At 23.9% G+C, this 13,865-nt stretch overlaps 1 protein-coding gene across 1 annotated transcript in view; it reads left to right on the top strand.

The window, feature by feature from the left end:
- LOC134838311 (activating transcription factor 3) overlaps nt 1-13,865 on the top strand; it is a 49,648-nt gene that overhangs the window by 29,637 nt on the left and 6,146 nt on the right. Inside the window, exons 2-3 of the mRNA XM_063853812.1 lie at nt 4,702-5,613; nt 9,795-9,887. Coding sequence (XP_063709882.1) covers nt 5,347-5,613; nt 9,795-9,887 — 360 coding nt within the window. The 5' untranslated portion in view covers nt 4,702-5,346. The remainder of the gene's footprint in view (nt 1-4,701; nt 5,614-9,794; nt 9,888-13,865) is intronic.

The following is a 13,865-nucleotide window of genomic DNA, read 5'->3' as shown; positions in this document are numbered from 1 at the left end:
CCCATCCATCGCAGAGTCAAAATATCTGAAATAAAATATGAATCGCAATAACTTTTATTGCTATTAATCGCGTCTCGCACATCGCAGAACCTCGTTGTTGTCTCTTTCGCGCTCAATAACATTTTTTGGTACAGTTACCTATATAATAATAATATTGTATGTAAATCGACAATAATAATGTTACTGCTAAGCAACATAAAAAAAGGGGGAAATGTTTTTACAGCACATAATTTATTTCTCTTTATGGCGCGCTGTGTTTGGCTGACCTTGACATGGATTTAGGATTTCCTCTGATTATTCGCCATTTATTAGTACCACATTTAGTTGAGTAAATATTTATAGAAGGGCAATAATAGGATGTTCTTTGTTTAACTTTGAGTAACTTTTTTGCTTAATTATTTTATTATTTATATATTTTTCCAACATATATATTAACGTCGGATTATTTTTTTTTCAGTAAGTTAACTGTCACAATTATTTTACGTATTAATTCACCCCACTCGCGATAGAAATAAATAAATTCGGGCAAAAAACGAGAATTATATAACGTGCATCGTGCCAAAAGTAATAACATCATGGGCCGGTCTGTTGTTCCATTTCCAATAATATTCGCTCAAATATTCTACATTATGCATGTTTGTTGCCATCTGCATGCGATATGAATATTTTTTTCAACACCGCGCTTTTTTTTCGTGTATTTCACCGGACGACGACTGTGCTATTTATATGAATTTTTTCTGTCTCATGCACTTTTAAATTTTTTTTTTCGTAAAAAAAATACGAAAAAAAAATTTAAACGAACAATAACAATTATACATATATATATATATAATATTAAGATATATAATATTAACTTGCAGCAAATAAAAAAAAATTAAGTGAAATTTTTCGTTCGTGCTGGCGAGTGGCGACAAATGACCAAAAGTAACGCTCCCCGTCGTCGTCGCGTACTTCTATAGGTCGGTACTTTTTAGAATGGAATCCTCCATATATATAATATTAACTTGCAGCAAATAAAAAAAAAAAATTAAGTGAAATTTTTCGTCGCTCTCTTTTCTCTTTTTTTATTTGTTCCAAAATATTAAGGGACTCATACTGTCGTTGTTCGTGAACAAGAAGAAGAAGAAGAAAAATTAGCATGACACACACACAGAAAAATAAATTGTGGAGGACGTGAAAATAATTTTAAGTGGCTCCATGTTGACATACGTCGTACAATGTTTGTTTATACTTTTTTTTTGTTTCAACAAATAACAACGAAAGAAAAGTAAACTTTTTGGAAAATACAATAAAACAAAATATTAAAGAATTATCAACTGCGTCGCGAACAAAGGAACGAAAATTATATATATTTAAATAAAACGCACGAGACGAGTTGAATAAAAAAAATAATTTTTTTAAATGGATGTAAATGTAAAATCGTGGCAAGTTAATTGTTATGTGTAAAGAAGATTGTTTGGACAGTTTTATGGATTTTTGTACATAATTGTACGTCATACACTTGTAAAATAATAATGAGAGGGCAAGCCGGAATATTGAGTAAGAGGATGATTCATTTTGATTTTTGCAAGTTTTTTTTTTCTGTGGATTGAAAAAAATAATAAAAATAAATATTTCAGAGACATTTAAAATTTATTTTTGATTTTTAAAATATTATTTTATTTTTTTTTAAATTTTATTTAGTCTCGTTTTTTTTGTGTTTTAAAAACATTTTATTTTTTTTTTAATATTAATTCATATAAAAAAATTATAAATAAATTGTTCAAAAAATAAAAAAAAAATAATTTTCAATTCATTATTTTTTATTCATTAAATTAATTTCAATGAATTTTATTAATTATTTATTTTTAATTATTTTTTTAAAATTTTTATATAAAAAATTTTAAATTTCATTATTATATTTTTAAATTTAATGCTTTTTATATAGTCTCGTTTTTTTTTTTATTTTTTTTAAAATATTTTATTTATTTTTTATATCAATTTATGTAAAAAATATAAAAAAATCGTTAAAAATTAAAAAAAAAATAATTTAAAATTTTATATAAAAAATTTTGGTTCTTTTATTTTATTAATTTAGTTAGTCTCGATTTTCATTTATTCTCAATGTTTTTTTTTTATCTAAAAAATAAAAACAAATGAAATTAAATTTTTTACTTTTGTATAAAAATTCTTATTATTATATTATATACCTACTTATTTCTTATAATTTATTAATTTTAATGAATAATTTATTATTTTTTTATATTTTTAATTTAATTTAATTCAATTAATTTATGAAAAAAAAATTATTTATTTTGATTATTATTATTTTAACTTTTTCTTTTATTTTCTTTAAATAATAATTAATTTATTATTTTTATTTATTTATTATTATTTTATAAGTTATATATAATTATTTTTTTAAATTTATCTAATCTACTTTTGAGTCGTTAAAATATTATAAAAATGCACAAAAAGATGTTAATCGCTTCAATAATAAACAACAATTTGCCTACAAAGTGGCTAAAAAACAAAAGTTAACTGTAAAAATAATAATTTTATTATAGCCCCTCATAAAATAAATCTTAAACAATTATTTTTCGTGCTCTCCTTTTGTACAGTTTTAACGTTTCATTTCATTTTTATTAATTACGTGGGCTTTTTATTGTACTTTTTATCATATACTCTCTTCTACAGCGCCATTAATTTAACACGTACGAACAAATATTTGAGCAAAAAAAAATTTTTTTTTCTTGCCATACAGAAGCCGGAATGCATTCATTGATAATGTTGAAGAGCACTGCGAAAGAGACAAAATAAATTTTATTTTTTTTTCGAGTATTTTTTATTTGGCTTCAAAAGCTGCCGATTGACCTAAAAATATCTCTTATGGTTAATTACATTTTTTTTTACTTAAATTTTTTTTTAACATTTCCTCAATAAAAATCTCACACAATAAAATGATGAAAAAAAATTAAATTATGAAACTCACGCATCAATCTACTCATAAAAAAAAAATTGCAAAATTAGTCGTTAAAAATTTTTGGGTAGGCAAAGAAGAAGAGATAAAATTCGCCCTGTAGGATTTTTTCTCTTGTTTTTGTGACAAAAAGCCCACGAAACTGATTTTTAACGGATTTTCGTGATTTATTAGCACTTTTCGATTTTTTATTAAGCGACGTGGAACAAGAAAAAAAAATCATGAATAATGTTTGTCGTCTCGCAAAATTGCGGGGGTGTCTCACATATGTGCGGTCAATAAATGATACGAGATAATTTGTCGTTTCAAGTTCAAGAGTTTCTTGAGTGACCTTGACGCGGACTTGACGGAGAATATTCTAATTTTGGAACAGCCAAAAGTGTTGAATTATAATTGATTTCTCTCATTAATCACTTTGCGCGTTTCCAACCAACCAAAAAAAAATTTGCATACAATACGAATTTTATGCTGGTACGTTTTTTTTTTAATTTTTAGTTTATTTGAACAATAAACTTTGTCGTCGTAACGAACAATCAAACATCCTACAACCTGCAATGTGTCCGAATTCTCATCATTTTTCAAAAAAAAAAAAAAAAAAAAAAATGTTGAAGAAACATGCACCAAAAAGTTTTAAACTGACAAATTACAGCCCAAACAGCCTGAGTTATTGATATGCAAATTGAACATTCATTGTCCAAAACGACGTATACATTAATGTTGTTCGTGTACCGGCAACGTGCATGCTTAAATTTTTATTAGCTTTTGTACATTAAGCGTCGTATATGGATATTTCCTGTTAAGTTTTCATTTAACCGATTGTGTTACCGATAAGCGAAATAAATGAATGTTAGTTTTATACAATGTTGTGTATATGTTGTATGATATTTTTTAATGGATTCTTCTTTTATTTATGCATTAACATTGTTAAAATTGTGTCCACAAAAAATGCGAGCGAAATTAAGTTTATTGTTAAATAAATAAATATAAAAAAAGTTAATTTTATTTTATTTCGTAATAAAAAAAATGCAAACTGCTTTCACATTCTCTGTAGAATTAATTATTTTTATGTAATAATATATATTTTTTAAATGGTTAAACATAAAAAAAACATGTTAAAAACTTAAAAAATATATTTATTTAATTATTATTTATTTTATTTTAATTAAAACACATTATTATAATTATACTAATTAATAATAGTTTTTATCTTAAAAGATAAACTTATAGATATATTTTATAAAAACATAATAAATAATAATTTTATTCGAATTAAATGATTTTATTTAAAAAAATATATCAACAAAATTTATTATATTAAACATTTTTAATAAAACTTTTTTTTATTATTTGTAAAAATTATATTGATTTAAATTTTGAATAATTTTAAAAAAATATTAATATACAATATATATTTATTCATAGTATACAAATATTTATCTAAAAATGAAAAAAAAAAATTAAAATAATTTTTATAAAATTTTTTATAAGTTAAATTTATATAAAATATTAAGGTACTTTATAATATATTTTTTTTAAAATAATAAATTATTTACTTAACGCATTAAATATAAAAAATATAATATTATAATTAAATATTTTTATCATATAGTATTTAATTATTTTTATAATTATAATAATTTTTTATAATAATTATTTTTTGTTAATTTTATCTTTATTGATCTAACTATACATATTCTAATTAAAATTAAACTAATAAAAAAATTTCTTTTATATATTTTCAGATTCAACAGTCATCATCCAGCTATAAAATGTGACCATATATGTTAACAATTATCGAACGCCACATAAAAAGTACCTCATTTTTGTATGTATAATAAGCATAATAATTGTTGATAAAAAATAAAATTAAAATTTATACACAAAAAAATTGTCAATATAAAAGCTTTAATATAATAATAATAACAATTACAATAAAATATAGTGCGTGAATTTAATTACACATAAAATATACAATACACAAAGTAGAACGCAAAAGCACATTATTTTCTGATTATTATTACTCACAACCATATGACCACCAACATTGTGCTTGTTTTCGTCGAAAAGTCACACAAAAAAAGAATATTTATTGAACTCTGACATTAAAAGCAAAATAAAATAAAAATTATTTGTGATTTGTGAATATATATTTTTTTTAAGTAATAATAAAAAAAGCATCTCGTTTTCAAATATTTTTCTTTTCATAAAAAAAGCGATAAGAAAACCAAAAGTGCTTTTTCGAATCTGTGATCATTACATTTTAAGTTAATATCTGTACAAAAGTGGCATTAAACGGCGTGCCATTCACCGAAACGACGACAACGACGCAGCAAGCAAAAGTGCGAAATTGTCGTAAAAACAGCATCAAGATAAAGGGCAATCAAAAAATGTATACGTTCAACGGTGGATTATCGGCTCCGCCATTGCTGAGTATAGACAGCGGAGGAGGCGGCGGGAATAACAACAACAACAGCAACAATGCCAACGATCAAAACAACTTGTGTGTCGCAGGTAGCAATATACCACGCACACCGGAAATCCTGAATTCCTTAATTGCCATGACAAACCCCTTGGAGTATTCGTACCCCTCGAATCCATCGGCTGCGAGTTCGGATTGCAGTCCCAGTAATAACAATGTGTCGACATCGAATCAGGTAAGAAGATCCGTAACGTAATTATCGCCGTAATATGTGCGCGAGATGATTGCCTACAGTTTCCGTTTTTGTGCGTTGTTCATTCATTAATATTGTCATTTATCTATATTTTATAAAAGAAGGCCGCTCATGCTCATGTGAGTGCCCACGCGAAATTAAAAAAATGTATAGAATTAACAGAAGCGAGAGATTTACTCGTGTTTGAAGCCTTATGCTTAGTTTTGAAGCGATAAACAGACAACTCATGTTTTTTGAAGTGAGCGCAGGAGTTTCTAATTTTTGGCTTTTGTGAAAGCTCGAAGATTTTTCAATATTGATTATAAGTTTCAAGCCTTTTTAACAGAAATGTATTTAAAGAATTTTTCTAGTTTCTTTATGATAGTTAGAAAATTAATATGAAATTACGAAATGATATCTTTTAAATAATCTATTCGGAAAAAAATATTTAGGTTAGGTTTGAGGATATATCATCGCGGTCCGAAGACCTATTGTGATCGTAAAGTTTGTAACCTAGTTTTCCGCCTAACAGGGATATTTTGAGCCATTAAAACGCGTATTTAAAATTATTATCAGACGAGACTTTCTTGCTTCGTGTCGTGACGAAAAGTGAATCCCAATGTCATTTCCGATGAGATTTATCGGAGACAAAGCCATAGGCGGTTACAAGTCAAGCAAAAATTTCTTAATAACATGAGATTTGAAGAAAGTCTAAGTTTTCTAAAAATAATCGAATGTAAATTCTGTAAATCACTTTTGATTACATGTACTAGTTTGGTTTCATTAGTGATCAATGGCAGAGAATAACATTTTATTGATTTCTGCGGCAACTATAAAGCTTGCAATTTCCTTTTCAGCAATTTGGTCTGTTTGAGCTCTTGCTTTTATATTTCATAGTCATATGGATGTTCTGAATTTAGAAATTTGTTATTTAGACTTAAAGATTTATCATACAGTTCCATTTGATCTCCATTTGAGAAAAAAATTTCTTTACTTCTTGTTAGTCCTTAATTGAATTGAATTGACTTTAATGTTTACCAATTGAATTATCTTCTCTGATATTTACCTAAAAATAAAAAAAAAAACAGAATTAGAATATTTTAATATAAATAAAAAGCATATTTGTGATCCACAAAAAGATGAATTGATATCTAAAAAAAATTTTACAGTAGTACCAAAGAAATTTCGAGCTTCATTAAAGACCTCAAATTTGGAAACCTTATTGCGCTTACATGCAATTTAACAATCTATCATCTGTTTTACATTTATTGTAAAATTGATATTTGCCCCTTTTTATTACTATTAACATAACGTTTGCTTGAAGACACACAAAAAATGTCAATTTGCGGTGACTATGTACAAAATGTACAAGTTCGCTATTATTAGTGTTACAAGCGTCAAGATTAAATTGATTGATTAAAACAAACTGATAAATTATACAGAGAGGGCATGAAAATGCAAATTAATGCAATTGTGTGGCATGGCGGTATCGCGGCACGGCAAGTTGTGGATGTCACAATTCTTTTTTTTTGCATTTTTTTCTTTCAATTTTAATAGAATAAAGTACTTTATTAGAGTCATTCTCACAAAGTGGCAACAATGTAACAACACCGTTTTTGTATGTTTTAACGGAAAAATTTACATTTGACGACTAATTGATGTTATCATCTGTAGCGTAATAGAATTATTGTGCACTTACTGTTTTATTGTTGTTCGACACCAAATGCGCTTTTTTCTGCATTTTTAATATATTTTTACAATGTGTAGTGTCATTTTATTTAAACATTTGTTCAAATTAGTTTTAGAGAAGAAAAAAAAGTTAATGATGAGTATTGTTCTCGTTGATTACCTTTGTCATTAGAAGTGCACAATATGCGAGGTGTGGGAGCTGCTTATAGTTAATAACGATCGTTAGTTTGGGCTTACATGAGTTCCATCATAAAAAAAAACTTAATAATAAACAACAAGGTTATAAAAATTCAACAAATAGCAACAAAATATTTCGAACTAATAAAAAAAAAGTTTTTTTTTTCGTGTCGTGTCGTTTTGTAGACAATAAATCATTAGATCTAAAACTAATTTTATGTGTTTATTTGGAAAGGAAAGTAGAACACGAAAACACTTTTTTTATACAAAGCAAAAAATGTTTCTTTAGTTTTTTCACATGTTAATTTAAAGTTGATAATTCGATTGATATTATTTTAATTGGTGTCAGTTTTTTTATTTAATTTAAAATTAAGCACTTTTCATAAGTTTTTATTAGATTATTAGTAAAAATTAATTTTTTGATTAAAACTAACTATAAAAATAATTTTTTTAAAAAAAAATGTTGAAGTTTAAATATTTAAAAATAAATTAAAAAATTAATTTTTAATTAAAATTTAAATTATTTTTGAATTTTAATTCAGTTTATAATATAATTTGAAATAAATTTTTATTTTTGAAATAAAGAAAATCATTAAATTTTTAATTTTTTTTTTTTAAATTAAATTAATATTAAAATAATAAAATTTAATTAAAAAAATAATTAAGAAAATAAAATTTTTTTTTAATAAATTAAAAGTAATTTTATTTAAATTAATTTTATTTTTGAAAAAATAAAAAAATAATTTAATTTAATTTTAATTTTTTTTTTTTAAATTAAATTAATAATTAAAATTTTTAATTAGAATAAATAATTTCAATAATAAAATTTGATAAAATTTTTTAATAAAATATAATTAAAATAAAATAATAATTTAATTAAAATAATTAAATTTAATTATTTAGAAATTATTAAATTTCAACAATTTGAATTAAAAAATATTTATTAATTTTTTTTTATTTATTTATTTATTTTTTTTTTTTTTTTTGATAATTAATTGATTTCAAAACTTACCTTTGAGGTGTTAAAAATCCGAAAGCTACTTCTCATCCAAGATAATACTTTTTTTTTAAATATTTTTTCACAACTTTCTTTCTGTGTCACATTTCACCCAAAATTTACTCGACACGCAATCCGAATATTTTTCATAACATAACCTTCTACAAGGATTTTCGTTTAGTAACATAATAAATATATTACTTTCCTTAAAGGAGGAAAACGACGAAAATTTGTCAAGACACAGTCGCGACTGTTACAAAACTTTTTTCGCGTGATGTCTTTACTTTAGTAGCAACGACATGCGTTGATAACGCGCCGCGATGAAAATTTCGTCCTTCGATAACTTTTTTTTTATCTTAATATTTTTATTTTCTTTTTTGAGTTTCTTAAGAGAAAAAGTAAAGAACCAGTCGTTTTCACATTGAGAAAATTTTTCACGCAAAATAAGGCCATAAAACATAAAAAATCATAAAATTCGTAAATAACAACAATAAAGAAAACAAAAAAAAAGAGAAAAATGCGATTATCACGTGATAGGTCACAATAAAATAATTTGTATCTGTCTGTGGTTTTGGCTTCCTATCTTCAAGTTTTTTTTTTTTTTTTTTTGGGAATTAGGCGAGAAAAAATCTAGTTTTATTATCCATGCGACTCGTACGGGCGTAGATACAAATAATTTTGATTAATAAAGCCATAAAGGACATTATAATTAGTACACCTTAACACGACTGACCTCCAAAAAAGCCAATTAATTAACGCGTTATCATCCTCCTTCTCATGTGACCGATATTTTATGCTACTTTAGGTAATAAAACACCTCGCGTTGAGGCGAGAAAGATTAATTTGTATCATTGAAGGGTGCTGCCGCTCAAATTTTGTGTGCAGAAAAATTATTAATTTGCTTTTTTGTCTCGTTTTTCGTTCCATTGAGATTTCGCTAAGTGCAAATTAATTAATTGAATTAACTTTGTGTACTTTATTCATGTCGTAAAAACGTACAACGAACAGTAGGCGAGTAATTTTGTATTGTTATCACTTCAGTACAATTTTGCTCCTATTTAACATTCCACAACTTATTTACTAAATCATTAGAGTAATTTATTAGATATTAGAGAGACACACAGCGAGTGACATTTGAATATCGCCGTCGCTTTATAAATAATTGGTCTCTATTGCTGGGTCATTTATTATAAAGCAATAAATTTGTTGATAAAATATCATGAAATATACATATGTTACGTTTATACTTTTTTTTTCGTACGGTCATTTAATAATTGGGTTAAATTAAAATAAACTTTTTTTTCTGTATTTTTATTTTTAGAATGGTCAGATGCAATTTGATAGTCATTCCAGTTGTTCAACGTCACCTTTAGATTCACCTGCTGGATCGACGGCGACTCCCAGTGTAGCGAAGGTAAGAAAAAATGACAGTTTTTGTGGGAATTAATTGCGATTTTGTGAGCCTTATGTTCATTTTAAGTTAAAATTTATTTAAAAAAAAATTTTTTTTAAAATAAATTAAATTAAATAATTTTTTAATTTTTTTTAAATAAATTTTTAATTTAATTTTTATTTAATTTTTGTTTTAATTTAATTTAATATATTAATTTATTTTTTTAATTTTAAATTAATTTATTTTTATTTAATTTTTTTAATTTAATTAAAAATTTTTAATTTTTTTTAAAATAAAATTTTAAAACATTATAAATTTTTTTATTTTAAAACTTTTAATTATTTTTATTTTTAAATTTTTAAATTTTTTTCCATATTTTAAAATTTTTTTTAATTTTTTTTATCATTTTTTTGTCGTTAGAAAATTATTATTTTTTTTTCATTTAAAAAATTTTAAAAAATTAAAAAAAAATCATTTTTTTTAAATTTTGAATATTAAATTAATGAAATTTTGTGCAAGTTCAAATTTAAAATAAATTTTTTTTAATTTTTAAATTTTTTTTCGAAAATGTTAAAAAAATATTTAAAAAAATTATTAAAATTTTAAAAATTATAAAAAAAATTAAATTTTCTTATTAAATAAGGAAGTTTTTAAAATATTTATAGATGTTCTTGAAATTTTTTTTTTAATGCAAATTTTTAAATATTTTAAAAATTTAATTTTTTTTTAATAAAAAAATAATTAATTAAATTTTTGAATTGATTAAATGAAAATTTAAAAGTATGAAAAAATTTAAATTTTCTCGAAAAATCGATTTGTTTAAAAGTTGATATTTTAAAAAAAAAATTTATTTTAATTTTAATTTTTTTATTTTGTAAAAAATTAAAAAAAAATATGTTTTTTTTAAATATTTAAAATTTAAATTGTATAAAAGCTTTCCTTTTTATAAAATTAATTAATGAAAAAAAAATATTAAAATTAATTTAAAAATATATAATTAACTTATTTTAAATTTATTTGACAATTTTCTCACAAAATCGCAGTTAAGAAGCTTAATAATTTATTAAAAGTGAATTTTGACTACCACATGTCAAGACTTAAGTCTAGCTAAGTCAATGAACGACTCGTCGCGACAATAAAAGCATACAAAGAACGTTCAAAAAAAAAAACGAAACTGACAAAAAACAAAATTTTTTTAACAAGGGTGCTAGAAGAGAGACAATAGATAACACTCACGAAATTTTTTTCATTGTTGTACATTTTTTTTATTTACCGAACATCCATCAAAAATACAAACACACACTCAAGACGCAAATTCATTGTTTCATAAAAAAAAAATTTTTTTTTAATAAATTCCATTCGTGATGCTTGTCGCTTGTTCGTCCTCCAATTTTTATACAAAACCACAAAACATGCAAAACTTTTAAAGGATTTACTTACCTGATAATTTGTCTAGGTCCCGTGTCATGTCGCCTCACGTTGCAAATCATTCGTCTCTGTCATTTTTGAGACAAACAGAATGCCTGCCAAGAGAGAAAAAATGACTTTGAGTGCAGAAAAAAAATTTTTTGGGCACGCACCATCGAATCGCGATCTCGTTTCGTGGGCGTCGCGGCGAACCGGACATATTTAAGAATTTTGTAATAACAATATAATGCATTCACGCCAAAATGATCGCCGTTGAATCAGTTAAAGTGACACTTTTTATAGACGATAAATAATGTGAAATATGGATTTTTTTCTAGATTTAATTTTAAAAATTTTTTTATGAACCAAAACTACTCTACGAGTAAAAATTGATCACGATTTGATTAAATTTAATGTTCATTCGACAAATTTAAGTTAATTTCATTGCAATTACTGCTTTTAAAAAATCACATTAAATATTGTACCTTGAAAAAAAAATCAACAAGAAGGAAGCGAATTTTTCGTCTTCTTCTGTGTTTCTTCTTCGTCATCATCAAAAGTAATTGAAGAGCGCATGGTGCTGACTTGTTAATTACTAATTTTTTTTCGGTACCGCGCGCAATGTGTGCGATTGCAAAACAATTTAATTAGTCGTGTGTGAAATACAGAAGAAAATATAATTTTTAAATAAATAAATTATACATCCGCTAACAAATATATGTTTGAGATACGTCGAACCGCATGAAGAAGAGAATTTTATTAGAAGAGGAAGAAAAACCCGCAATAAATTGAATTGATGAGATTTGCCACGTAATTGAGTGGATTTTTCGAGGAACTATAAATATTCTAAGTAGAGTACCGTCGAGTGTAGGTTTGAACATTTTATTTACGTTCAATTATTTTATTTTATTTTTTATTGTTTTGGATGCGATCTAAATTTGAGATCTACTAAAATTTGATCAATCATCGTTTTGTTTGGAGTATCAAGAGGAATGGAGTGTTTAACATAAAACATTTTTTGACGAATTGCTTTTTGTTTTTTTTTTTCATATTCAAAACTAATATTGGCTCCAAATAGGATAAATATTAATTTCTTTAAAAAAAATTAATAAAAAAATTAAAATAAAAAATAAAAAAAATATTTAAAAAATTTTTTTGTCGAACTTTGGCAACCCTGGATATAAAAAAATTTATTGAATTTTATGTAAAATTTTATTTTTTCTCAAATTGAATATTGAATTCATAAAAATAATAAATAAGTAAAAAAATTATAAAAAAAAAATAAAAAATTGTAGAACTTTGGCAACCCCGGATATCAAAAATTTAATTTCTGTAAATTTTATTGAATTATTGAATTTTATTAAATTTTTCTCGAAATAAAAATAATAAATAGGTAAAAAAATTATTAAAAAAAAATTTTTTAGAACTTTGGCAACCCCGGATATCAAAAATTTAATTTCTGAAAATTTTACTGAATAATTGAATTTTATTAAATTTTAAAAAATTAATTAATTAATTTTTACAATTTTTATTGAGTTTTATTAAATGTTTCTCAAAAGATATTATTTTTACAAAAAAAAATAATAATATTTAAATAAAAAAGTCAATTAGAAAGGAAGAAAAATTTAAAAATAAAATAAAAAAAAAATTTATTGGCAACCCTGAATTAATTATTTTGATGAAAAAAAATTGAATTTCGCCTGATTTTTAATGAAAATTTAATTTTTTTTACCTAAAATTTTATAATAAGTTCGATACTACCTAAAATATAATATAAATTTCAGTATACAGGGTTGCCAAAATTCTTCAAAAAAAAATTTTTTTTTAAATTGAATAAAATATAAAAATACGCTTACATTACCAAAATTTGACAAATATCTTATAAAATATCACCGCAATAAAATATTCTACGCCATATTTGCCACTCATTCATCCATCTAGTCTACTGTCTAGTCTTCAAATGAAAAAAAAAACACTGCTGTTCCTATCAAACATCGTGATAGATGACAATTGTATTATAATTTGATTCAAACATGTTTTGCCTAAAAAAAACATGTTTTCTACTTCTTCTTTTGGATCCAATATTTGTCTTCTTTACATGCCAAAAAATGTTAAAAACACTAAAAATAAATATTTTTTTTTGTTGGCTGTATAATTTATGTGATAAAAGGTCATAGGTGAGCGTTATATTTGTCCTCTAAAAAATTTTTCTTCTTTTTTTGAATAAAAATTTCAATAAAAATCTGAGATCTTTTGTATCGAAAAAATCATTTGCGGAAATAAAAATTTTGTTAAAACGTTTACTTTAACATCATTCGGCCAAGCCAAAAACGAGAACTGTTGAATATATTAAACAGAACAAAAGTTCAATGTATAGAAAAAATCGACACGTCTACCTTTTTTTTATTGATCAATCTATTCTATTGTTGATTATAGATTTCTATCGTAATAATTGATAGCTTAGATTAATTCAGTATTAAGTACCAATTTAATATGAAACAATTTTTTTTTATTTCTCTGTTTGACATTCAACTGTGAAAAATGATGATATATCACCGCGCATCGTAAATTTGTAAAAATATTGACGAGCTC

This window comes from Culicoides brevitarsis, chromosome 1 (assembly GCF_036172545.1).
Source record: "Culicoides brevitarsis isolate CSIRO-B50_1 chromosome 1, AGI_CSIRO_Cbre_v1, whole genome shotgun sequence".
Classification (NCBI taxonomy): Eukaryota; Metazoa; Arthropoda; class Insecta; order Diptera; family Ceratopogonidae; genus Culicoides; species Culicoides brevitarsis.
This window is presented reverse-complemented; position numbering and strand designations above follow the sequence as displayed.